General features: G+C 44.6%; 1 protein-coding gene across 2 annotated transcripts in view; it reads right to left on the bottom strand.

Annotated features, from left to right (window-relative positions):
- Window positions 1-459: 459 nt before the first annotated feature.
- The window catches only part of GLRA1 (glycine receptor alpha 1), a 38,494-nt gene continuing 12,998 nt past the window's right edge, over window positions 460-25,955 (bottom strand). Inside the window, exons 2-9 of one of the 2 annotated variants that reach the window (XM_075766283.1) lie at window positions 22,703-22,833; window positions 18,770-18,837; window positions 10,514-10,737; window positions 6,604-6,686; window positions 5,800-5,937; window positions 5,071-5,285; window positions 4,253-4,399; window positions 460-774 (exon numbers count right to left, since the gene is read on the bottom strand). In XM_075766283.1, coding sequence (XP_075622398.1) covers window positions 460-774; window positions 4,253-4,399; window positions 5,071-5,285; window positions 5,800-5,937; window positions 6,604-6,686; window positions 10,514-10,737; window positions 18,770-18,837; window positions 22,703-22,833 — 1,321 coding nt within the window. Of the gene's footprint in view, window positions 775-4,252; window positions 4,400-5,070; window positions 5,286-5,799; window positions 5,938-6,603; window positions 6,687-10,513; window positions 10,738-18,769; window positions 18,838-22,702; window positions 22,834-25,955 lie in introns of those variants that run through there. The other variant, XM_075766284.1, reaches the window with a different exon arrangement.

Raw genomic sequence — 25,955 nt, 5'->3', positions numbered from 1 at the left:
CTTTCTATAGCAAAAGTCAGATAAAGCGTAATTGCAGTCGTTCCTGCACATGGAATTATGAATCATTCCAGTGACTTGAGAATCTAAGCTGTTAATAGCCTAAAAAAAAGGAATTTTTTTTGTTTATCTTTTTTTTGATTGTTTTCTTTTTGCATTATAATTAAGCATGAATATATATTAATATATTACACTGCTTGGATTGCAGCTGGAGCAATCCAAACCTTCCTATGCCGTAAAACTAACCCCCACCCTGCACTTCCCCAATCAAGAGCTTTTTCTTCTCCTCCCTGTGCTGGTTATCCTCAGTTCAAATGATTAAAAGTCCCTCCCAGCCCCCCTCCCCCCCCCCCTTTTTTTTTTTTTAGTAAATATTGCCACATTCTTAAATTCATGCATTGCTGCATTGCTATTGCACATATATAAAGGATTGCTCGCTCCCTCCCAGCTGCTCCCCTTCCCTCACTGGTTGTGCACATCCTCTCTGCGGACAATCTTGTAGATGATCCAGTAGAAAATGTTGAAGATGAGGAATGCCATGGGGAAGCCGATGCGTGAGATCTTGTCGATCTTCTTGGCTCGCTGAATGAAGAGCTTTCGCATCTCCTCGGGGGAGCGGGACGGCGGGGGAACCGGGTTGGCTGTGTTGTTGTTGTTGGCACCCTTGACGGAGATGCCATCCTTGGCTTGTAGGCAAGCTGGTCCCATCCCGTAGGCAGTGAAGTTGAACCTGCCTTCACCAGCTTCATCCTCCTGAAACAGATTCAGCATGGGACTCTACTTAAAATGAGATATAGACAGTGCACCCTCACTATAAGGCTCTCCACTGACAGCTCCCTGGTCTGCAAGGGAAAGACACCTCTGTCATGCCCCAACCTCAGCACCCTTGGACAAACCCTCTGCTCTTGAGAGATCAGCCTTATAGAGGGGTGCCAGCTGTGTGATGCACAGATGCAAATCAGGGGATCCAGGCACCCCATGGAGAACAGGACTGACTTCCACCTCATTGGGGTCTTTGACATACTTGAAGGGTTTATGGTACTGATTTCATTTTTCCAACTGCATCCCCTGTTTTGCCTCTGCCTCCCCCCTCCCCCCCCCCCCCCCCCATCAGCACCTTCTTTGCTTTGCCTGTGCGGTGTCAGCTTGCCCAGAAGGAGTGGGCTCCATGGAACTCACGTAGTGGAAGCCACAGCGTGTGACTTCCTACGGAGTTACATGGACACGCAGGTGCCGAGACCTGTCCAGGAAAAGACCTCTGCAGACAACGTGCAACCAGCCCTCCGCTCGCCTGCCCATGGGACCCCCCCCGAGCCCCACAGCCCCTCCCCACTAGCCATCTTTTAGGTGAGGTGCCCTTCTGTGCGTCAATGGTAAGCCATGGCTGCTTGTGCTAATTCCGATTACTGAGTGAGAAAAATAATTTATTTTCCAGTCTAAAGGCAAATGTTATTGCTGGGTTTTGGTGGGGACCTTGCAGGCTTCTCAGAACAATTTAGCCCTATTTTATCAAACACGGGCATGTAATCACAGGAAAACTCAAGTTTGGCCAAAGTAATACAACCAATGAGTTGCAGAGGCAGGGTCAGAAACCCAAGTCTCTTGCTACAGGTCTGTGAGGCTAATTGGCACTAATTATCTGTCATGGGGGCTGACCCACACTGTGTACCCCAGTGCTGACCTACTGACCCCCTCACACCTGCCCGGTGTGCCCTGCTGCCCCTTCCTCTCTTTTTTACAGAGTGTCTTTTCTGGATGGCCCCTGTATCGAGCGGGTAGCTGCATGGGATGGAGGAGCAGACGGGAGAGCACGCCAGCATATCTGAGCAAAGCAAAACAATCCAAATAAATTCAAGCCTTCTTTCTTTGGGTTTTTTTTTTGTTTTGGTGGTTTGTGGGTGTTTTGGTGTTTTTTTGTTTGGGGAGAGGGTGGCAAGCTGGTGAGTTGTGTGACCTACCAGCAGTTTTATTTGTTTCAGAGTCCTGGCTAATTCAAATTTGCAGGCCTTTGGGTAATTCTTTCCTGCTCTGGTTGTGTCCCCTTGGTGTATCTCTGGTCCCTGGCATCTGAGACTTGACAATCCTTAAATGTCTTTGCCTCCTAACTGCCTCTGTGAGGAGACAGTGCTCTGGTTGGGGAAACTGAGGTACCAAAAATTAGGACCCAGCTGTTCTCAGGGCTGACTGAGTCCAGGTGCTGATGATCTAGTAAGAAACACTTGGTGAGCTAGGAGTCAATGTTCACAGAAATTCTTCTCTTGGAGAGAATTTTTCAGTTAAAAGGCTGATTTTCCAATGAGAAGCTATGCAGGAGTTCGACTGTACGGGTGGCCAGAACCTGCACTGCGGAGGAGGCACCGGCATGAGGGTGGATGAGGACCTGGAGGGGTTTTGATTTGCGCGGACCTAATAAATGTGGGCATGGGCTGGTCCAGTCCCCAGCTGCCTCCACCAGCATGTACCACTGAAACATCCCACTTATTTTCAGCCTGGCATGTTATACTTAAACCAGCAGAGCTACCCAGACAAGTCAGGACATCGGGACAGAGCAATTAGGATCTTTGGCAGCTGCACTAACCCATTTGCATATTTGCAGTCAGCTCCTAGTTTTCTGATGAGCCTGCAAACCTTGCTCATTTTGCTTTTGCAAGTGTTTTTGTTTATGCTTTGTTCCAATTAAACTGCTGTGAGATTGGGTAGGGATTGTAATAGCAGCCTTGTGTTCAATGGAACATCTCTGGCAAATATCTTTTAAACTCATCTGTATATTAGTGGCTCTTTTCTCCTTATTGTTTTATCAACAGAACAATCTGCATACAACAGCACAGATCCAGAGACAGGATGTCTGAATTTAGCTGAAGAGATAAAAGCACTACGAGGCACCCGTGTTGGGTGGTTTTAGCTTTAGCTCTATTCAGCAGGCTGCATCTTCTGAACCAAAACCGCCTCGGTTGATTTTGAGATGGCAGTGTCTTGCTCTGGCCAGACAAAATCAACGAGTGCTGATGGTCTCATCTGTTACTTCTTTTCCCTTGCATTTGTTCAACATTTTTCATCCCTGGTCCTGACTGGGCTGGGGACGAGTGAACAATTATCTCCTGTTTTGCAGACAGGACAGCTGAAGCAGAAAGAGGCAAATCTACAAAGAGACAGGGATTCCTGCTCCTTGGCCCCCAGTGCCTCCTGGAATGATGGCAGTTTTCCAAGCACACACTGTGAACTGCTGTAGGACAGGTTAGACCCTGGGAAGGACTTTTAACGGCTGGGACAGTGAAGCAATGGAATGGGGGGGGTGGGTGGGGAGTGTCTCTGGGCGGGGTAGATCACGGAGGGCTCTTTAAAATACAGGGTAGGCAAATACCTGTGAGGAATATTTTAGGCAGACCTTGGTGGTCTCCTAGGGGCTCTCTTGAGATTCCCATCAGAAAAATTTTCTGTGTTTTTCTTTCTTAGCAAATTTACTGGCCTTTTAATGCTAGCTTGAGGGCAGCCTCTCAGGCTGGTGCTGAAAATTTGATACCACCTACCTGATTCTACTAGTTAATCAAGGACAATTTTTAAGTGCTTTTGCTCTTGTGATTACAATCACCTTTATGTTTCTTTCTGGTGCATCCTGTGAGGTGAAATCTTTGCTCTGGTACCTCAGCCTAAAATCTAGCAGAGTCCAGGCTGCAGGAGATGTGTGTCTGTGTGATGCATGCTGCTCGGGTTGGTGTCAGTCATGGCGAGTAAGCACGGAGCGAGGCTAAGGCTGAGAATAATGCTGTTTTCCTTCAAGAGGAATTTGCAGTCAGTCTGAGAAGCAGATGCTTTTGAACATGGAGATGACAGAATCAAAAGAGGTGTCACTTACCTCCGGGCTAATGTAGGCTGTCTTGTTGGGGGATGCTGTTCTCTGACAGACATCCCTCACACCTCCCTGCCCGCCTCCCCCCAGCCCTCACTGTGTCTTCTGAAGAGGAGAACTCAGACCAGAACATTGCTGTGTGAAAATTGTTCTGTTGAGAACAGCTCTTTTGGCTTAGACCACTTGGCTAGCTAACAAAACCCAGCTTGCTAGACTCCTGGGGTCAGCAAGACTGTTAGAAGAGACACAATTCACTGAGGTAGTGCTGCTTTTTGATGTGTGACCCTCTTTAACATCTAACCATATACTGACGACTTCCCTGGGAGGTAGTGGCTCGGTTCAGTTGACCATGTAGTGATGTTCTGCTGGGACAGATTCCAGCTGTGTCATTCATGCTTTATGTATTACCTTATGGTGCCTCCTCTTCCTTCTGAACCTGAGCAGCTCTTTGTGCTGCCGAGACACAAAGTTGACGGCAGCGTACTCTAGAAGTGCAGAGAACACAAACAGCAAGCACACGGCCATCCAGATGTCTATGGCCTTCACGTAGGACACCTAGGAGTCAGAGAGAGAGTGAGATGGTGTGGCTTCTTCACCCAAATGCCTTTTTGCTTGCTATTTTACATGTTACTCCCAAGGTAAGGCATTGATCAAGCCATTTTATAGTTCACATCTGCTCCTGGATACCAAAATCTAGCTCATTTAACATGAATGTATTATCAGGCCACTGAAACTGCTCCTGGGCTCTTAAGCAGCAATAATTCCACGGTTTTTAATTTATCCGGGTCTTGATTGTGATGGTTTATATGCAAGGAAAATAGTATTCCAATCTGATCATACCAGAAGCCCTTCATAACAGGGAAATTAAGTACTATTATAAAAGTATGATGGTCAGGTGAGTAAAAAGCTAGAATGTAGAGTGCGTATCCACGTGTGGTTGTTGCAGGGGTTTGTAAGGTACAGACCTCCTTGTTACTGGGATCTGTAGCAGATCTTGGGGTGAGTGCTGAATCTTAGGGGAAGTTTTACTGCTAGTCATAGCAACTCTGCTAAAACTTTAGCACGAGGGTACTGGAATTTGTTCTGCTTGCTCTTGAACTGGTATAGGGCAATGGCAGAAGAATGGCTCTTGCGTTGAGCAGGAAGATCTATGTGGTGACTTATTTATGTGCTGTCCCCAGAAAGTACACGTTTTGCCCCTCTGCGAAGATAAGTGTGTTCCCTACCTTGGGCAGTGATGCTCGGGAACCAGAGCTCTGCGTGGTCATAGTAAGCACTGTGGTGATCCCCAGGCCAACGCGAGCAGGTGCAGCATCCATATTGATCCAGAAGGAGATCCAGGACAGAATGACAATAAGGAGGCTGGGGATGTACATCTGGATCAAGTAATAGCCCATCTGCCGCTCCAGGTGGAAACGAGCTTCTATACAGGTGAACTTGCCTGAGAAAGATGGGAGATACATGGAAGACTACTGATACGGCACAGTGAACCTCCTGTTTTCAGCTATTGTTTGGGGACTTTCCTTGCATTGCCTAGAACCAGAGTCTTGTTAGAGGAGGAAATTAACAGCTGTTGCCCGGTTCTGAAATACAAATGTACAACAAGAAAGCTCTTGGCAGTATGTCCTTTGTCACTTAAATTTCAGCTGCTCCCTTGCATCAAAGGTAAAAGATGTTGTGAGAGAAGGTGCAGACCACACACTCTTAAACTCATGCAGATGTTACTGGGGCCAAGAAGGTTCCGCCTATTTGTGTCTATTAGCTTTATATTGGCTATATATGTGTATATTTACTGGTAACATATGTATGTGTATTCGCATTTGTATTATTCCTAGCCATGTAGGACAAGGCTTCTATCACCAGAGTGCCGTCAGACATAGCAAGAGTCTCTGGCAAATGCACAGGCCTGAATTCTTCTCTAATGAACCCAGCAGCTAAGGGTAAACAGCACTGACCTGTGTTGTAGTGCTTTGTGCAGTATCTCAAGTCTTTTTCTTCTTTGAGGATAAACTGAGGCAATGTCAGCCCATCAGCAACTTGCACGGCTCCTTTTTCTTGCCACTCAAATATGAGATCGTTCATCGTGTAGCCAACTGTTGAGAGGAGGGGACAAATACCATGTGACACATATTAAATACTGATCTAGAAAGGGACAAATTTTTAGAAGAGAGCTATGCTTGGAGGCAGGGACTTATCCTGGCCCTCCTTAGCAATGCTGTAATGAATGGGATTTGGGTTGAGACAGAACTGCTTAAGCATATGGTAAAAACTAGGGTAATGACCTGCACTGCAGCTGTGACGATGTGCAATGAATTGTCTGAGATAAATCACATTTCTTCTTGAATTTGGCTTGTTGAGCTGTTTGCTATTTTTTTCAAACTTGACCTCTTTCTCTGAATGAATTTGTTCATTGTCTTTCCCTCCTTTGGGATAAGTAACATGTACAAGGGGCAGATGTTCATTCAGAGAGAAAAATTCCCATTTGCAGCTGAAAACACTTTCACCTTTCCCCTCCACGGTGAAAGGCCAATGTAAATACAAGCAAGCCAGGGCTTCTCTCGGGGGATCTTTTCAGGTTTGGCTTCTCTAGGAAATGTCACATGTGCCGAACGGAAAATCCTGAGCAAGTGGTTCTTGAGTAAGCCTCCAGGGAAGGCTGAACTGGGAATGGGTTGCAGATGGGGATGGAGATGGCAGGGGAGAGGGAGAGGGAAAACACGTTGTCTCCTCTCCAGAATGGAGATGTACGGGGAACTCACAGCTTTCTAACTGCATGATGCACGTCTGCACGTCCATGGGGAAGTTCTTCAGGTCCATGGGGCAGGCCAGAGTCAGCGTAATCCTGAAGAGAGAAGACAGCACAGGGGAATGCCAAACAGTTTGTGGTACTGATGAGGGAGTGAACCCCCTCGGACATCCAATGTTACAAACAGGCTGGTACCTTGCCCGAGACACACTGGTGTGCTGGAGGGAATGACTCATTCACCTCTTCCCTGCCTGTGTTTTCACACGCAGTGTTGTAAAGCATTAGAAATGCCGAGCATTTGGATCTGTGATATAATTCCCGGCAGAGTCACCTGCTGCAGATGGCGTTTCATTGCAATGTTGTTTTGGACTGTGCAGAACAAAGAGTTCCCACACCAAACAGTTTCGCTGCTTCTCTCTTAATTTGTTGCCTCAGGTTCACGACAGTCTGGATTAGCAGCAAGCCAAACCCCATCCTCTGGACCCCCCCAGATACATTTCTAGAGACTGGGACTGTTTGGAAATCTTTCAACAGAATGTTTCTGTGTCAGGAAAAAAAAAGAAACAAAACCCAAACCCAACCAACTTTGAACAAGATCACATGTTGCCGTGAGGGAAAAGAGAGAGTTTGGTGGGATTTTCTGTAGGGAAAATGCCCTGTGGTAAGTCGATATGGACCTCTGTATCTTCCTGAGTTCCTGCTGTGCCTCCTGAGACCTCTACTTTTGGCTCTCGAGCTCCATTTTCCTCTAGGTGCAGGCTGTGTTTTCTGTGGTATATTGCTGTGCTGCCCTATACCATGATCTATGCTCAAAATGTTTGTTTGGTTCAACAAGCTGATATTAAATGATTTGATTCAGATAGCTAGAATCGTGTTATTTGGTTTGATAATGCTGAAAATGCTGTTCCCTGAAGTGTTTAGATTTTTCAGCTTTTTGCCTTGATGTAGAAATAGCAAAATTTCCTGGGGGACAGAAATTGAATTTTTCAACCTACTAGAAACTTAGCAGGAGGGAAAGATATTTTAACTTAAATCCTGATGTTGGAAGAAATTCTCTGCTTGAGTTTAGAGGCATGTTGGGACAGAAGATGTTGTGACAGTAGAAAGAATCCACCTGTTCAAGCTTCCTCTTTATTAAAGCGACTGCATTTTCTGTATTTAAACAAACGCCTGAGTAGAAGAGAGTCACCACTAGCCTTGGCCCACTTTGTTTTTCTCATCGCATCTCTGTCAGGGGATGCCATCTCTGATCAGAGAGATGAGCCTTCAATTAGATCTTCAGACAAGCCGCTTGAGAAGAATTTACTGTAAATATCTGCCAGATGTGAAACAGGGGTGACTGTGGCTGCAACTCAGTCATGAGGTGCTGAGCACATGCTGGACAAGTGTGTGCTGAGAAGGGATCAGAGAGTGAAATCCTCAAGGGTGATTTTGGGTGAGCACAGTGCTGACCATGCTGAGTGTTCGGTCCATGGGACGAAGTCCACCTTCTTGTAAGTGCCTTGACTGGAGTTTGACTATTGCAAATAGTAGTAGCAAAGAGCCAGTTAGAAAATGGCAGAGCACTTTAGATGGCAACTTTTTTTTTTAAGGGGAAAGACTATTTCTCCTTTTGGAAACTCTTTACATTTACATGGTGCTCTTCCATCTTCCCCCTTTTTTCTGTTTTCACAGGAAAATGTGCTTTAAAAGAAACCTATATTTTCATTTGGAAATGAGGTAGATAAGAAAGTTCTTTTTTTAAAAACAGTAAAAGTTTTTGCCTTGAAGAGAGTGATCAGCTCAGCCACATTGCTCCATGCCCCTGCTGAGTCTTTGCTCTGTTTCGCAGGGCATCCCCCGGGCTGTGGTGGCCCGTTATTCCTCCTCTGTGCTCCTGCAAACCCATCTGGAACAGGACTCTGTGCCATGCTCCCTGCCAAGATGCTGGTGGCGGTTTTACTACCTGCCTGTTTTTAGTAATTAAGAAATGTGAGGCTTCACATTCAGCCAACATGCATGGCAATTCTCTGACTGTTTTGGCCATCAGGGATCTGGTCTTTGGACTGGAATCACCTGGATGTTTGATGGAGGCTGTCTACTTTGCAGAATTAAGCTGTTTATGATCCATTTTACAGCTCCGTGCTGCTTTTTCTTCCCCATGGCTGCCACTGGGAGCTGCAATGTGAGATGGAGTGTGCGTACATTCAGCAAATTTACATTATACATGAGGTGAAAAAGTTTTCAGGATAGAGTTAAACTTTCCCTCTTTAAGCTCATGAAGTTTGATCTTAATTTCATTGGTTTGAAATAAAGAGTGGATGGAGTTGGAAGTGAAGTGAAGGTGGAGGATTGGATTGATTTCCTGTGGGAAATTCAGTGCAATTAATTCAGCTTCACTGACTGATTCTTGGATCTAGCGATAAAGGGATGAATGGGAAGAGTTATGCTGAGACAAAGCCATGGAGCTCAACTTAGCAGTTTCCCTAATTTTTTTGTCAGGAATTGCTGCCACTTTCAAAACACAGTTTTGCATAGGCTTCTACTAGTTTTCATGTCATACAGCTGGTTTTAGGCTTGTGTTACTATAATATCTCCAGTAATTTTACATTAGGGATCTTAAGGAATCTACTAGTGAGGAGCAGAAGTCCTTGGACTGAAAAAAATAGTGATGAGCAATTCCTTCCCAGACTAACCCTTGATCTCAGTATGCATGGTCTCAATATGCTGACACCTTCCTGGTTATTACTTTTCTGCCTGTTGTAGAAGCAGCAGCATGTGGTGACCATCTGGCTGAAGTAACCACAGCCTTCTGCTCCAACATGGATTCAACTACTGATGTAAGGAGGCATTTCCCATCCTCCCTTTTTCATTCAATTTTTTCTCTCCCTTCTGCAAATAAAACTGTTTCTGAAAATAAATGTCCTAGGCATAGTTGTGTCTTAGCAGATCTTGAGGACAGAGCTACCTGGGGGTGTGGAAGTAGCCCCAGCTATGCAGTCGTCTCTGCTGTCCCAGAGCCAGCCCAGCTCATGGTGTGCAATCTCCATGCCTTTTGAAAGCACCATCCTGCTCCAAGATCCTGACTTCTGGTGGGAGGCATGAGGAACAGGAAAATTTATCTCTGTTTCAAGCTCTTCATTAATGTGTGGTATAGAGTACTGCCAGGCTGCCCAGTCCTTTTGGATGTGCATCTTCTAATTTAACCATGAAGAAATATAATGGTGTTCTGCATGCTTTCTTTTAAATGGAAGCTACTAATGCAGAATCAGGACTTGAAGCTCAGGTAGCTGGTGGCTCTTTCTCAGAAGGATTCCAAACTTTTTTCAACTTCTTCTTGGGGTGGCTGCAGAAAGACTTCTTCAGTTACAGCACATGACTTTGCTCCCACAAGGATGTGCTTGGATATGCTTAGATATGCAAACAGGGAACTGTATACCCCACTGCACAGGTTAATGCTGGATGTAAAGGTCAACATGAGGAGCTGGTTAATGACTTCTTTCTTTCTTTTAGCTTGTGTAGCTGTATTTAATTAAAAAAACCCCAAACAAACAAACCAGTATTGGTCAGGAAAATAAGAATATATTTCACTTTTCAGTGATATTTGTGTGAAGGAATCTGCCCCAGAGGGAGGATGAAACTCTGTCACAGGCTGGATCTCCATCCATGAGGTATTTCAATATTGCCAGACAAAGCCACAGCTGACCTGATCTGTTGTTGTCAATTGTCAGAAGGAGGTTGCATGGGAGATCTCCAGAGGTCCCTTCCCACCACATTTCTATGACATTGTTAATTATTATGATCTCTCACTTTTAAACCCCCTCAATTTCTTTTATCCAATGGCATGCTCAAAGTCTTCACTTTCTCATTTTAGGCTTAGACAGTGGGAGTTTAGCTCTGCCCTCCCCCACCTCGGTGGAGCTCTCCACATTGAGTCACCTCACCTGATGCTGTAGAGGACATTGCCGTTTCTGGAGATCCTCAGAAGCTTGTTGTCTGTGGTAATCTCATGGAAATGGGCCCCTTTCTCATTAGCGAAGAACAGGTCAGGCTTCCAGATGGAGTCCAGCATAGAGGGGTCCAGGTCCAGAGAGTCATCAGGGTACTCATTGTACGCCAGCCGTGGGTCATTCCACTGCTGTCGCAGGAAGATGTTCACCCTGTAATCCTGCACGGTGTAAGCAGGGAGCAGAGAAATGCAGTTAGTGCTCAGAGCAGGCTGAAAGTGCTGAGAACTGGGGAACATGTACTAAAATCATTCTCAAAAACAAACCATGTCTAGGCCTTATTTCCCAAGCTATGGCAAGCCTTCTTGGCATTATTTCTCAAGGAACTGTCATTATTTTTAGCTCTGTAGCTTACAGCTATCTCATAGCATGAGCAGCTGCCTATCCTTGCATCCCTCCGTCACAGCAATCGTCAGCTGCGTGTGAAGTGTCAAGACCTCTAGTCTGAACCCTGAGGCTGAAGAAGTGATGTTCAGTTGTGGAGGTCGTAAGGGCTGGTGTCAGCATGATGATTGCTGCAGAGGATTAAGGGGGAAAGGAGACCGAAGCCAACTTCCTTTCAGTGTTGAGCCATCCCATATTGTGATTATCTATGGTTCCTCCAGACTTGTGAAAAGAAAAGGTACAGTGAGACAGGCAGTCCATGGAAGGGATATTCCCTCTATGTGCACTAATATAAGGGTAACTCAGATGAACTGATGGCAGCAGCTGCCCCTGGTGAGAGTATATGAACATGAGAGGGATGTACATGAAGTCTGCTCTCCTAATCCTAAGTGAGTGTTCTGGGTCCTGTCTCTGATGCCAAAATGCCATAAATGCTACAGATTTTATAGGATGGCCATCTTCTTTAATTGAAGCCAGTCCCCCAGCACTATGAAAAATGATATGTGTCTCATAACTGTGTGTCTTACAGCTCCTCTGAGTTCCCCAGGCCAAGGCTGGCTGCTGAGGTTGGGTTCAGACACTTTCCTGGACAATTAAAGGCAGTTTCTGTTCTCCCTGTCAGACCAATAGCTTCCCAGGGTGAACGGCTTGCCCCTTTTCTGCTGAATTTCACATAACAAAGTGAGCCAACAAATTGAAATGGGGAGAGGACGTGCCACGTATCAGGAGAGGGATAAAAGCTCCATGTCCATAAATTAATTGACATTTTCTAAGTATAGAGGCAGACTGTGTCTGAAGAGCAGCATATAATAAATCAATTTCACTGCCCTGGCCCAAACTAATAGTTGCTATCATGATTCAGGGTTTCTTTAGTGCCTTTCTAATACTATTGTACTTTGAAGACTTTTATTAAGAGACATGTAATGGAGGGTGTCTGACGTGCTTGCTGGTGTCTAATACCTGCTGCAGGCACTAGGACCTTTCTTTCAGTGAGACTATTTCACATCTCTGAGGAGATCTCCCTGTCTGTTCCATCAGGGAAACACAAAGCTCTGGAGTTGAAGGGTGCATGTGAAGGACAGTCTGATGTTGCTGCCTCAAGTGTTCACTTGACTATGAACCCACAGCCTCTTGTCTAGGAGGACATGACTCTTGTGGAGTCCAGTCACACTGGAGGGCTGGGAGAGGATTGTGTCTTGGGTGCCTTATGTTTTGGATGGGGCAGTTCATAGCCAAGCTCATGGTCTAGAATTTGGCCACTTAGTGCCGTCTGCATCCTCAGAGCACGGAAGCTGCTAATGACGTTAATGATTGTGACAACAGCAAATGGACCAAGGACTTGACACTAAAAGGAGCAGACCTCTGAACACGAGAAAGAGTTGCAGCACTCTCTCCTTCTGCTGATATTCCAAATGCCACTTTCACAAGTCCTAATGCATCCCTCTGACTTAATTATTCATCTCTGTCCATCCTGGGTAATGTGTCTTGAGAAAATGTGAATAGCTGTGGACAGCTAGGAACCAGGGGCTTAGTGCAGGACTAGCCAATCACGCAAACCTGGAAAAGAAAAGCAAACCTGAATCTCCACTTCCCATGGCATGCAGCAGCTCCCTGAACAACTTGTATACTTTCATTTCTCCCTTTTCTGTGTGTAAAGATCTGCAGCCATTGCAGTCAGAGGAAATCAATGTCACTGACCTAACAGGTAGAAAGCAAACGGTTGTTTTGCTTATTCAGCTACAAATAAGCTGGATGCTAGCAGGTCAGCTCCAGTTGGGGGCTTATGTCATGTATAACACAAATTAAACTCATGTTTGGAAGAAACTTCAGTGGTAGCTGCCCAGAAGTGTTCTCAGCCTGATGGAGTGTTGTAAGGGGGAGGGGGGAATGGAGCCAATCTCTCTACAACAGCCTGTGTTGCCACGGATAAGCTTTGTTGCTGGAATAAATTCACTGCTTCAGCTCCCAAACTTGCCAAAAGGAAAGGAAAGGGTGAGAAGAGAGGTGTAGTGTGGTTTACGTGGCCACTACAGCAGGCATAAGAGGCCATAGACAGAATGACTGCCATAGTCTTCATCACTGTGATGAAGGATCTTAATCACATGCTTGTAGGCCAAATGAAAATTAACTTCTCACAGTAGATGGCTGTGAGAAGGCCCCTTCTCACTCATCTCCAGGTGATGTTCAGCAGTGTGGTGAGTAACTCTGGTGCATGCTATTCTTTGTGCTTCTTCTTGGAGAAAAGTGTTTGCAATGGATATTTTTTGTTTTGGAATGTAGAGACTTGAGCAATTATGTTGTGATATAAAAAAAGGCAAGGCCAAAGAAATATAATACATGCACTGAATACAGTTCTCTAACTTTGCCATTTTATGGCATTAGTATTTTACTGTGTGTGTGTTTAGGAAGATCTTACTTCCCAGCGGGTTTATTCCACAGTCCCGGCCACTGAGAACTGTTGTTTCCTCCCGGATGCCTTTTCCCTTATGACAACCAGCTGCATTGCAGTGTAGTGTTGAAGGTGCTGAGCAGCCTTTTAGGTTTCTTGTGTCCAGGCTTATTTGTACACAAATGTAAAAACAAACACTGAGACTGCAAACTGGATGTGACACTGACTGAGAAGGCAGCAGAAGGCATGGAGAGCAAATGGGGTATGTCTATGGCTGTGACATAACCCAAGATAGGGGTTACAGTATTCTGTACCAGCTAAAGGATCCAGCATGTTGAATGCTTCATGCCTCGGCATTGCAGTCAAGCTGAGAGGTGATGAGCTAAACAACACTCATTCGTTGGCTACCTGGAGATATACAGTGTTCCTCCTGGATGCTGTTGTATGAGATCTTAATTAGAATCACCAAGAAGTCCACAGTTATTCTTAAATGATGAACAGAATGGACCAATTTCGATATGAACTTTCAAGCAAAAAAAAAAAAAAAAAAAAAAAAAAGGTTTTACTAGGGCTGCAAACTCAGCAAAAAAATCTCTTTCTCCATATCTTTCTTATCACTTGAGCTCCTCATTTGTGTGCCAATCACATCCAGGCATTGATTATCTTGTGCAGCCTGCTCCTCTGGCTGGCTTGGGAGTGGAGAGCAGCAACTCGGTGTTGTGAAGGCATTCAGGAGCTTTGCAGTTAGGCACAAAGGCATTTTACTCCCAAGGGGGAAATGACACAGAGCAGGAAGAAAATAACTGAAGTGATCAAAGTAGTTCAATTCGATAACGCTGAAATGAAATTCTGTTTAGTGGCCTTGCAAGGAGCCAAGGAAATGGAAGATCATTTCAGATCTTTCCTTCCCAAGATACCACAGTCTTGGCATCTGATGATGAGCGCGCTGATGAAAGCAGTGGCAGGCTGGAGGTAGTGCTGTGAAGAAGGGATGGAGGCTGTCAGGAAACTCAACAGGTTTCAGCCCCTGACTCAGGGGTTCTGTCAGACCAACATCTGCACTGAACAGTTTTGATAGGAGACTTCACTTTGGTAGATTTACATTTTGCTGATGGAAAAAAAAAAACCCAGAGTAGAGACTGAAATTCCTCAGGAGGGGATTCTGTTATCCCACCTGGACAACAGAGCACAAGGGGGTTTATGGTCATTGAGTTAATTCATTAGAAATGGAATGAACAAACATTTTTAAGGCTACTTGCCCTGCAAAGGATCATCACAACTGACTAACTGTGAAAAAACAAACAAAAAAACCCCATACTGGAAGCAGACCTTGGAAGGGTTAATAAGGGACCTCGTTTCTTTGCCACAGCTGTAGCCAAGTAGCCAGTTTGAAGCCTGGTGTGAAAGGCACAGCTGGGCCGAGGGGAGGAGGTGCTGTGAACAGTAGCTGTGTTGGAGGTGCTGCTGAGGAGGGAGGCTGTTGCTTGAGGAAGGTAAGTGTGTGGTACACGTGTAGCCAGCATCCTGAATTTCAAGTTTAAGAATTTAGAAGTGAGGTCTTGTTCTTCAGCTTGAGTTGTTTTTTTTTTGTTGTTGTGCTTGGTTTTTCTTGTGTGGATTTTTTTCCTTCCCTTCTCCATTCAGTGTAAACTCCAACCACAGAGATAGCCAAAACATTGTGGGTCTAACATTGAAACTGCAGCAGGCTGTGAGATGTGAAAACCTTTTCATTTTGTATTGCATGACTTGTTATATGCTTATCATCTCTGTGGGACTGATGGTTGGTTTCAAGAATGACTGACTACAGAAAATGGAGCTCAAAACCTAGCCTTTGCTACAGGCTTTGTGCATTGATACTTGTGTCTCTTGCTGACCTTGGGGTGAGTGGGCACAGTATTAAATGTGACCTGTACGTTTCCTCAGTTGTATTTGCTATCTGCTGCACTGTGGCTTGTGAGGCTGGAGTGAATTGCTTAGTCTGTTTTGCAGGATGGTTTGTTATCTCATTGGAAAGCTCACATACAGCTGTCTCTGAACAAGTATGTAATGTTTGGACAGTTGCAGCCTCTAGCTTCTCCTGTCCTTAGGAGATGCTGGGAGACTAATTGTGGCTGTATTGCAGCTGGCTGGAAGGTTACATTTTGGTTTGCTTTTTTTCAGATGGGATAACTATGGCATGAAATCAGCAGAAATAAATTTGTGTCTAGGGGAGCCTGTTCTGGTTGTTTTGTGGCTTTATCTCTTTACACTTGTTTGCTGCATGTGGGTCCTCTTTAAAACATGGGACTGGAAGGTGTCATCTTGAGCATTGAGTCCACCTCCTAGCAACTCTATGTGATGATATTTAAAAAAAATATTCCTCTTTCTCCATGTGCCTTCGCTGTATACAAAATGCTCCTAGCTGCCTAAGCCAGTGAGAGATCCATAAAACTGCAACTTCCATTGGAAGAGAGATCAAGGGCATTGCTTAATTCCACATTTGCTTTTTGTAGCAGAAAACTTGTTAGATGAAATGCTCAGATAATCCTACCAGTTGTCTCATGCTACAAAGAAATGCCAAAGCTGGTGCAGTTTATTCACTTTAAAATTAAGACCCTGTTCCCTAGGTGCTTGACTTCTGTTTCATTTTGAATGAAGAAGCTGTAGCTTTACTGTGGGTTTCCTACTCTGGTATGGCTGGGAGGAAGGTGCTTGTGCTTTCAAAGCACAAAAAGGACTTTAACAGCTTGTGGTGGTGGTCAGGTTTTCTTTTGTTTTGTGTTTTTAATAAAAATAAATGGATAGAGTGGATGCATTGTGCATTTGTCTTCCGGAACCCCTTGCTGTTGGATGTGCTGTTGTAGTAATGCTGAAGGTGCAGAAGGAGGCTACCTGGACTTGTCTGGCTGATGTAGCTGGTAGTATCTTTCCTCTTGAAGCACCTGTTGGGTTCACAAGGATTTGTTCCCAATTGCGGGTTCTCTTGTCCCTGGAGCTGATTGCAAGTGAGGCTGATTGATTGGACATTTATGTTGGATATAAGCTATGAGCCACAATCTATTATGTGCACCAGTAGAGGCTTTTATGTTCAGTGTCTAGTTCTGCAGGATGCTTAAAGGAGTTTACTTCCCTTGCTCTAAATCAGCTCTGCTTTGGAGGATGACTTTGTTTTTGTGGGGGATTTTTTTTTCTCTTTTCCTTTTTGTAGGAACTAACAGCCCTGCTATGGAGATATTTTAAGGGCTTCTCTAATTGCATGTCTACTATCCATAAAAACTTATGACTTTTCTCCTGCAGGTAGTAGTGCAATAGTAACCAAATATAAGATGATGTAGTACCTGAACCTGGCCAGGCTTAGGATGCCTAATGATTGAGTTTTAAACCATAATGTTGTTCTTTGTCTTTTGGCCAGTGAAGTGGCTGGGGAAGTGTTACCATCATCAGTCTCAAGGGTCAGTGATAGACTACTGCTGCCTTCTTTATGGTAAAATGTTGAATTGTGCCTCTGTCACCCAAGCTTTTTCCCTCTGCAGCTATTTGGTCACTTGCTTGAATTCAAAGTAGTCAGGTCTATGTCTCAAAATCCCTTCATGATGGGTCCTTCTGCCCTTCCCAGAAACTGTGGTAAGGAGCTAACACTGCTTCTTTGGCCTGCTGCATCGTCAAACAGTGAGGAGAGACTAGCTGCTCTGCAGAGTAAATCCCAGGTTAGTAAATCCCAAAGATTGCTCTAACTTTCTGGGCTCTCATTTTTAGATGTTTATGTACACGTGTTGCTTCTGTTCTCATCAGCCATTTACAAGTAGAATTGCTGTCCCCAAAGAAGTGTGTTATATTAGGTTGTGCGCAATGCTGCGTCAGCCTGACATCTGGACTAGCTTGTCAGAGCTGGCTTGGGTATTTCTAGACAAAGCAATGTGCCCAGAGGGTGTTCTTGAGTTCCCATGGGAATTTTTTTCTATGGAAAATAGACTATGAAATGAGTGGCATCTGGAGAGGATAGCAAGTCCCTGCAGCATGTCTTGGAGGTGAACTTCATCTCTCTCTCTCTTATATGCTAGTCTACGCTAATTTTATGGAGCATCCTGCTTACTGGGATCCTGTGGCATCTTTGTGTAACTGCTCCAATGCATCTTGCAATGTAGGACAGATATATTGGAAAACATGTCATTGTAATGTGCCCTGTACATTGCACGGGGATCCCTTGTGGGCTTGCCCTTCTCCCTTGCAGTCTGTGGATTGTCTCTGCTAGATTGTGTAGGAACAGAGTATTTATTGCCTATAACACCAAAGGAGGTATCCAATAAAATAGTACATTAGGAACAGATGTGCATTTTGGTTCTAGTTCTTTCTCTTTTGCTTTATATACAAATGAATCCATGAATACACTTATCTACGAACTCTGACAAATTCTGCAATCCAACTACAAAATATGTTTCTTTGTGCTTGGACAGAGTAAACAGCTTTTCTTTCTATTGCTGGAACTGAACTGCCCAAACCCTTCCAGAAGAATGGTATAGTGTCAAAAGAGACTTATAACCCCAGGTATATAGCTGTTGATCTCCTCTGACAGTGGTGAGCATGACAAGTAACTTGAACAAGTCAAGGGGTGTGATCTAGATGTAAAGCCTGTAACGTCCAGCCTGAATGCACAAAACACCTGAAGCTGGAGTCATGCATTCTTCATTCAATATTTTTCTAGAAAAAGAATTACCAAAGAGTAATTAAACATCTTATTTCTGGATTAGCTTTAATTAGCACTGAGGTAAGGCACTGTACCTCCAGAGTTTTCCTTTGCTGTTCACTGATTATGTCACAACCAATCTTTAATAGTTTTCAGATGGAGCAATTATCTCCTGTTCTAGTGATTCGCTGCTTCTAGTGTCTTGCTAATTAGCTACAGCCTTTAGCCATGTTCACTAATTGTGTCTGAAGTGAGCCTTAACTTGCACATATTAGTTTTGATTTTTTTTTTGTTAAAAATCATTGTTTAACAGAAATATGTCTCCAAGAATATAATCAATGGGAATCTGAAACCTGGTGCAGACTGAATTTGAGTTCAGCTGATTTCCCTTCACTTAAAGTGTTGATTCAAAATTTTGGATTTATGTGCACTTAAACACAGAGTATCTACAGCTGTCTCCGAGCTTGGAGCCTTGGGAAAGTCTTCAGAAAAGACTATTTTTTTCCTTTTCTGACCCTTATACTTTGCCTGTACAGTGTTTTTGTAGAGATGCAGGTAGAGACTGTGTTATCTTCAGCTACATGCAGTGCGAGTCTTGTGTTGACCGTTAATTTAGTCAAACCTTAGGTAAACTTGGGAACATGGAGACAATATTTTCCTCTGGTTGCACTAAAGAGGAGGGTGATGCTACATTTACTGGGAGTCCAATGAGGCTCAGCCAGTAGCTGAGCAGCTGTGCTGTGATTTTTTTACTTACCATAGTCGTTTCTGCAATCGAACCAAAGCTGTTGATGAAAATGTTGCAGCTGACATTCACTGGTGGGCCTGCATGACAAATACAGATTGGAACAGCAGCTCACCGTGTGCTTATAAGACAAAGTAGTTCCACTCCGCATTATCGAAACCTGTTATAGGAACAGGGTGACTGAAGGATGAGTATGGGAATAAGGTCTGGATGGCTTGTCTTGGTTCTGATGCTGGTTTGACATCAGACAATACTCTTGCTTCGCTTCTGTTCCCCTGTTTGGGAGAATGTTTATATATTTCTTCTGTGAACTGTTTTGATGAAAAGTAGATCACACCCAGGCAGGACAGCTCTCTAGATATTGCGGTATTGCTGTATGGGTGCCAAGCTCACCTTGAACATGACAGCAATGTATCCCAGAAAAGAACTGAGAGACTATTTACAAGCCCTCTTGTTTAGAACTGTATACTTTTTAGATACTTTAAATGAGTATTTTAATGTTTCTGAGCTAGGACCATCAGCTCCTTAAGGAGCCAGTGGAGCAGGGTGTGCTGTAGGGACGAGGCTGGGAAAGGAGGGAGTTCCCCATGTGATAATGGTGGTATCTGTTAGGGCTCACAGCTGGGTAAGAGACTTCAAGGCTCTGCCAGCAGAAATTCTGTGTCCTGTGTTGGGAGAGGGTACTCCCAGACTTTGGGCCATGCCTCTCCTGGCTTTATTTGCTTTCAGACCGAAGGCTTGCTTAGCCTGCTTATTAGAAAAGTTAAGGGGTCACCAAAGGAGGGGAGTGAGGATTAAGGGATTAAAAGATTGTGGTTAAAGGGCATGGGGGTCTGTCTGTTTGTGTGGTACTGGTGCCCAAAGGTATCAGTATGACTGGAAGTGGGTCACAATATTGCCTGGCAAACCTGAGGTGGAAATGTTGAATATGCACTGAGGGAGATGCTAAGAACACAACATATTAAAAAAGGAGAACAGTTTGGAACCAGAGCCATATCGGGTGCCTGGCAAACCAGTGGCCTGCCCACATATAACAAGAAGATTTCTGTAGAGCCTTAACAAGGGGAGGGGGGAAGCAAAAGGAGCCTCTGCTCTGGGGGGTCCCAAAGGACCTGCTGCTGCTGCCCAGAGTGTGGTGGGGAAAGGCAGCCCAGGCAGAGAGCAGAGGAACCTCACCAGGAATCAAGGTGCCCCTTTAACACTGGGGGAATTAATCTCATATCATACCTGTTACAGATGCTTCTGGGAAGATAAGATCTGTTGAAGTGGTGAGTGTGGATTTTAGATTATTTTTCCATCCTTTATGGAGATGAGGATGGTGTCTGCATTTCAAACACTGTCTGATGGCTCAGCCTTGCTTGGGGAGTGATGCTTGCCTGTTAAGGCCACATCTGCAGTCTGGCAGCTGCTGCAAGATTAAATACTTGGAGGGAGGAATGGCTTTAACAAGAGGCTTGTGCCTCTAATCAGTGCAAATTTCCTCCTGTGTGGAAATTAATGGAATATCCTGATTACTAAGTGACATTTGGAGCTTGGTTTGCTCCTCTTTGTTTCCTTTCCTCCTCTCCTGCTATTGGCTTCCTCTGAAACTTTGTGCCTGTCCTCTGCAGGAGTAGGATTGCAGCCATGTAACAGCAATGCTCTCTATGGCTGGGATCTTCTAGTTTTGAGTCCCAGGCTATCCAGGCAGGCTTCTGTCTAACCAGCTCCCAGGCAGCCCTTTGCCAGCACAGCAGCTCGCGTACTGTTCGACCCGTGCAGCTCTTCCTCCAGACTGTTAAACATAGGCATGGGCTAAAATAGCGGATATAAAATGGTGTCTCTCTCTGCTCCTCCCTTCACCAATCCCTGTTATCCAAAAGGCTTGAAAAGTTTATCCAGCAGCTGAAAGCACACTTTTGATCAGGCTTTAGCACTTGTTTTATCCCTTCCATAGTGTTCCTGCTGAGCCCAGGAGTAATAGTTTTCTTCTCTGGATCTCATGAACCATATAGAAGTCCATATGCTTGTGATTTCCCCTCCCAAAGAGCACAGCATAAGAAAAATACTGAGCTGACCTCCTAGATGACTGCATGCCCTCATGCCTCTGACATGCATGGAAGATTTTGGCCCTGTTCCTCCTCCTCCTGTGCTAATGTGCCCTAGCAAAGCTGAGTATGGGATGAGCTTGGCCCAATACACAAAAGAAGACTCCTTGGGGCAGCCCAGCTCTTGCTAAGGCACCGTGCTCTTCCCACTGTGTCCAAGGGGAGCTGTGAGCACTTTGCAGGGTTTTTTGTTTGTGGGTTTTTGTGGTGTGGTTGTTTTGGGTTTTTTTCTTAGCTTGTGTTAGGCTCTAAAGACTTCCCTGCCTGCCACTGCAAAATGCCACCTCTGCGGTGGACGCAGTTGTGAGGGAATGAGGTTTTCCAGCAGTAGGGTTAAGGGCACAGCCTGGGGGACAGGTCCCTTGTCCCACACTTGCCAGGTCCAGCTCTGTCCCTGCCTGGGTTACTGACTTCATCCTCCAACCTGAAGCAAAGAACGAATGCTTCTTCCTTGTTCTCAGAATGTGAATCCTCAGCTAAGTCCGGACTTCACAGCATTTATGAAAAAAGCTGCAATCTTTTTGTTAATCTTCCCCTCCCCAAAAATCAATCTGATATGGATCTTTGGTATTATTTTCATTTAGATCTAAGCCATTAAAATGCCCTTATGAGTTACTGCAGTTAATTTAAATGACATGCTTTGAGAGCTACAACCTCAAGCTCTGTGAAACGCCTCCTATGCCTCCCATATAAATTGGAACCTGATTTATGTGTGGGAGGCTAAGCCAGCAAAACTGCCCTGTGGGGAAGGTGTAGTTCATTGAAATAAAACTGAAATTAAATTATCTCAAATAAAAATGCAATACAGCTGCCTTCAGAAGGAAGATAATGTATACATTTCATTAAATATTAAAGTTTAATTTCTTTTGTGTGTGTGCATTACTTAGTGGTAGGCAGGTTTGCAGGGTGTTTTTTTTAACTCTTTGTGATTTGGATAAAACCAGCAGTGTTTTCTGTTGCCTAGTTGATTACTAGGACTTAGGCTTCCCACCTATCTTTGGGTTTATAAGCCCAGAACAGAGCTTATTGCTTGAAGCTGGGTGGCAGGTGCTGTCACCATGATTAGTGGGTCCTGGGAGCCCTGTGTTGACATTGCCAGTGACTCTTGGGGCAAAGAGGCATTAGTGGTAGGAAACAAAAGTAGTGAGTGAAATGTGCATTGAGGAGGGCTGGATGGTGGCAGAGAGGAGGCAGGTCCTGCTTAGTCGCTGGGTGTGAATCAAGCCCTGGGAAAGTGAGCTCGGTTAAAGAAAGCAAAAAAAGCCACAAACCCCACCCTTGTCAGAGTTGCTTTGGGGACCAAAGATGTCCTGTGGCCTTTTCCAAGGCCGCCTTCAATGCTGCCAGTATAGGGCAAACTGGGGAAATCGGGTGTGAAACGCAGCTGTTGGATGGGGGACAGTGGTGGGTCAGAGCTGCCCAGGCATCTTGCTGAATTCCTCTGGAGCTGATGGGAGAGATTTCTCTTGGCTTCAGTGGGTGTAAGGGGGGACCGTTACCCACTATGAGAAGGTGTTATGGGCAGTGACTTATGGAAAAGTAGAAGTTTTTCTCCTAATCTGTAAGAGGTTCAGTTCCTTGCTGGTCACCATTTGGTTTGGCGGGATCCCCTGTCCCTATATTGAAGCGTTTCCTGCATGTAAAGTTGTTATAAGATTGTTTCCATTCTGAGTGGAAATCAAATGCCTTTCCAGATATCTACAAGGCATCCATGTGCCAAATCTCTCATTATACATATTTCATGTGAACATACAGATTGTTCATATTCAATATACAGTTAGAGAGGCATTCATAAGGATTGCATGCAGGTTTTGGCCCCAAAATGAAACAAAGCCACAAAAACAGAGGTTTTGCATACCTTTAAAATTGGGCCTGATCCTGGCATCGTATCCTGAAGTTCGCCCCATCAACTTATCCAAGAAATCGGAAGGAGACATGGGTTTGGGGGCAGATCGTGCTGCTGCTTCAGCTTCTTTGGAGGCTGCCAGGCTGTTTTGAGTAGAAAGAAAGAAAGAGGAGACTTTAGCATACATCCCATAGTGGGGGGAGTTTGGGGTCCAGAAACCGAGCAGTCAGCATCTCATTCCCACTGTGAGGCAGGATGAGTACCCATGTGAATTCCTAATGAGGCTGGTCTCTGCTAATTTGTTTGCCTAGCCCAAACATCTCTGAATACAGAATCCCAGCTGCCACCAAAGCAGAAGAGAGATGATGAGTGGAGAAAATCCTTTTGTGAGTTTAGGTATAGCTCCTTGGCATGCCACTAAATTACAAATGTGAACTCTGGCACTGAGCTCCACAGGAAAAACACACTCTGAGCTTAGCCTTGGGCAGCAATTACTGCTTAATTACATGGCAAATAGCAAGGAGCATATTTGGTACTCTGACAGTCTAATTTTCCAAAAGGCAGGTAGGATCAGAGCAATCTGGAATTTGAGGCTGAAATGAGTGTCATGTGATTGCATAGCTCCTGCAGAACCCTTGGGACTAAAGGGGATAGATGCTCTTTTATTTCCTGCTTGTTGGTCAGTCCAGCATTTGCTATTGGTACCTGCAATGCAGGGGTCTGAGTTCAATACAGCAACGCAGTGTCTGGAGTGTGATCCTGAAATGATGCTCATGTTGGGCTGAGGATGAAAGGAAATTAAATCTTTTGGGGACCTGCACGGCCTCTGGGATGGAAAGAGTCAAATTACCAATTTATCTGTAGAAGACAAAAATCTAAGGCTGGTTTCTGACTCCATGAGAGCCTGAGAGATCTGCAGGGTGATGATCTGGGCTTAGGATGTCTCTGTTGTTGCCATCTACACAGGAACAAGTGACGTCTGGTACTAAGTGCTCATTCTCAACTTTGCAGGAAGTTTTGATTTCCAGGATGGGAATGGACACTATTCAGTTCCTTCTCTATGGTTATATTGCTTCTGCTCAAACACAGATCTGTTCCCAAGCTGAAAGTGTGATGTAAAATTGCCTAGGCTAGTGCAAAACATCCCCCCCCCAATAAAAAAACCACAACAAACAAACACACACCCCATCGGTGACATACAGTGTGCTTAGGGCAAGAGCTGTCTCTGCGGGTGGGTTCAGATGCCTGATGCTGGTTGAAGCCTACAGGCAGTATCGCAATGCAAATGTGTAAGTCAAAGAAAGCTGCTCAGGAGGAAGTTAGGCTCGTTGCTTCACCCTCTGCAAACACCTTGATTTATTTTTTATTTAAAGTGTAAAGGCTGTGTGGGAACTGTGAGAAGCCACTGTGGCTGAGCAGCTGAGAGGCCTAAACACGTTTACAACAGGCACAAGATATTTAGCTATGTGCGTCCTCAAAAATGACACCATGGAGTCCTCTTATGGTATGAGGACCTCACTTTGGGAAGCTTTGCGTTTCTTGTCGCAAGAGTCTGCAGTAGTCAAACCTGCTGTCTTTTTAAGAAGAGTAGTGCTAAGTACAGACACATAATCTAGCAAGAAGAATTTAGGGACAATTACTATATATGGCATTAACGTGACCCCCTGCCCTCAAAGACCTGTTCATACAAAGCAAGTTTGAGCTGAGACTCCAAAGACACAAATGTTATCTAGACAAAGCCTTGACAAGAGCATTTTGAACCACCAAGTTTCCTGTGAGTTTAAAAATAGATAGAATTCAAAAGGACTTGGGTGCCGTAATTTCAAAATCAGGAGTCTGTAGTAACCTGTATTGCATTGACTCTCTTCTCTAGTGTTAGCAGTGATGGCTTGCCAAGCCTTGCTTTTCAGTCCTGCAAACTCACAACTGCAGTCTGGCTTCTTTTGCAAGCTGCAACTGTATTAGGGTTCTCTGATAGATTTTCTTGTTGCAGAAGTTAAAAAAAAAAAAAAACCAAACCAAAACAGAGGAGAGAGAAATTCCAGAGCACTTCCAGCAAGAGTCTAAAACTAGGATTTCATTCACCTTCATATACTCACAATCCACTCCCACACTGGACCTTATCTGAACTGGCTGGTGCACACTCATGCTTGGAGGTGACCTGACAAGGTGTGGATCTAGCTCTTACTGTAGCCATGTGGCACTTCTTGTCTTGTTCCCATCTTTGCTCTGAGAAATTATGCAAAGACAAACAAGTGTGTTTCAGGGGTAAATGGGGTTGTGGAATGGATGATTTTTTTTTAATTTTTAATTTTTTTTTAGAGGGAAAACAACAGGGTGCAATTGATTTGCAAACTTGGAGGAAGAAAGCTGGGAGTGGGAGGATAATCAATACTGGGCTCGACTACTGCATTCCAATAGAGTGTCTGCATGGCAATGAGTCTAGAGAAAAGGTTTCAATTAAGCAGCAAATGACTTGGTAACCAAAGACTCCTGCCACTTCAGCAGCAAGATGCCAGATAGTGCAATACACTGATTTCTTCTCATTAACTGTAGACTGGATGAAGTATATGGAAGTGGAAAAGTGGGGGGCTGGGGGGAAGAAGCAATACAAATCTAATAAGCTTTAAGTGCAAAAAGATAATTAGAAACTGCAATTTCCCTGGCATTCATTTTAAAAAAATGAGGTGAAAAAGCACAGAAACCAGCGTTCAGCTTTCCTGTAAATTCAGTGCGACAACCCATGCTGAATATGTTTGCTCCATTCCAATGAGTGAGTCTGCTGGGATTTCTTGAGTGCCATTTTTTGATTCTTTCTACTTCAAAGTTGCAAGTAAAAGAATTTCATCGGCTCAGTTCCTACATGGAAGTATATATCCAAGACAAATGATTCCCACAAGCATCTGGGAGAAGATCACCCTCTCAGACCCACTGCTTTTTGTAACTTCATGCCCATCCCTATGAGTTTCTGTGAGAACCTTTGGGGATGTGCTGAAATTTTGTGCCTCGTGGTGTGTGTTAGAAGCTCTGTGAGGCTGCTGTTTGTTACCCAGGTGACCTCAGAACGATGAGTTCGAGTTTCTTCCAGTTTCTATTTAGTTACTAAACGATTTCCTAAAACTAGCTGGTAATAACTTCCCCTCTAGACTTCACAAGATAAAGGCAAGAAAGCGGGGGATGAGGGAATAGCAAAGCCTTTCCAGCAGCAGGCAGATGCGTCTGCTCTCTAGCTCAGAAGTAACAGTAAAACACAACGTTGGGAGCT

This window comes from Balearica regulorum, chromosome 14, assembly GCF_011004875.1.
Source record: "Balearica regulorum gibbericeps isolate bBalReg1 chromosome 14, bBalReg1.pri, whole genome shotgun sequence".
Taxonomy (NCBI): Eukaryota; Metazoa; Chordata; class Aves; order Gruiformes; family Gruidae; genus Balearica; species Balearica regulorum.
Note: the sequence above shows the minus strand (reverse complement) of the source record. Positions and strands in the feature narration are given on the sequence as shown.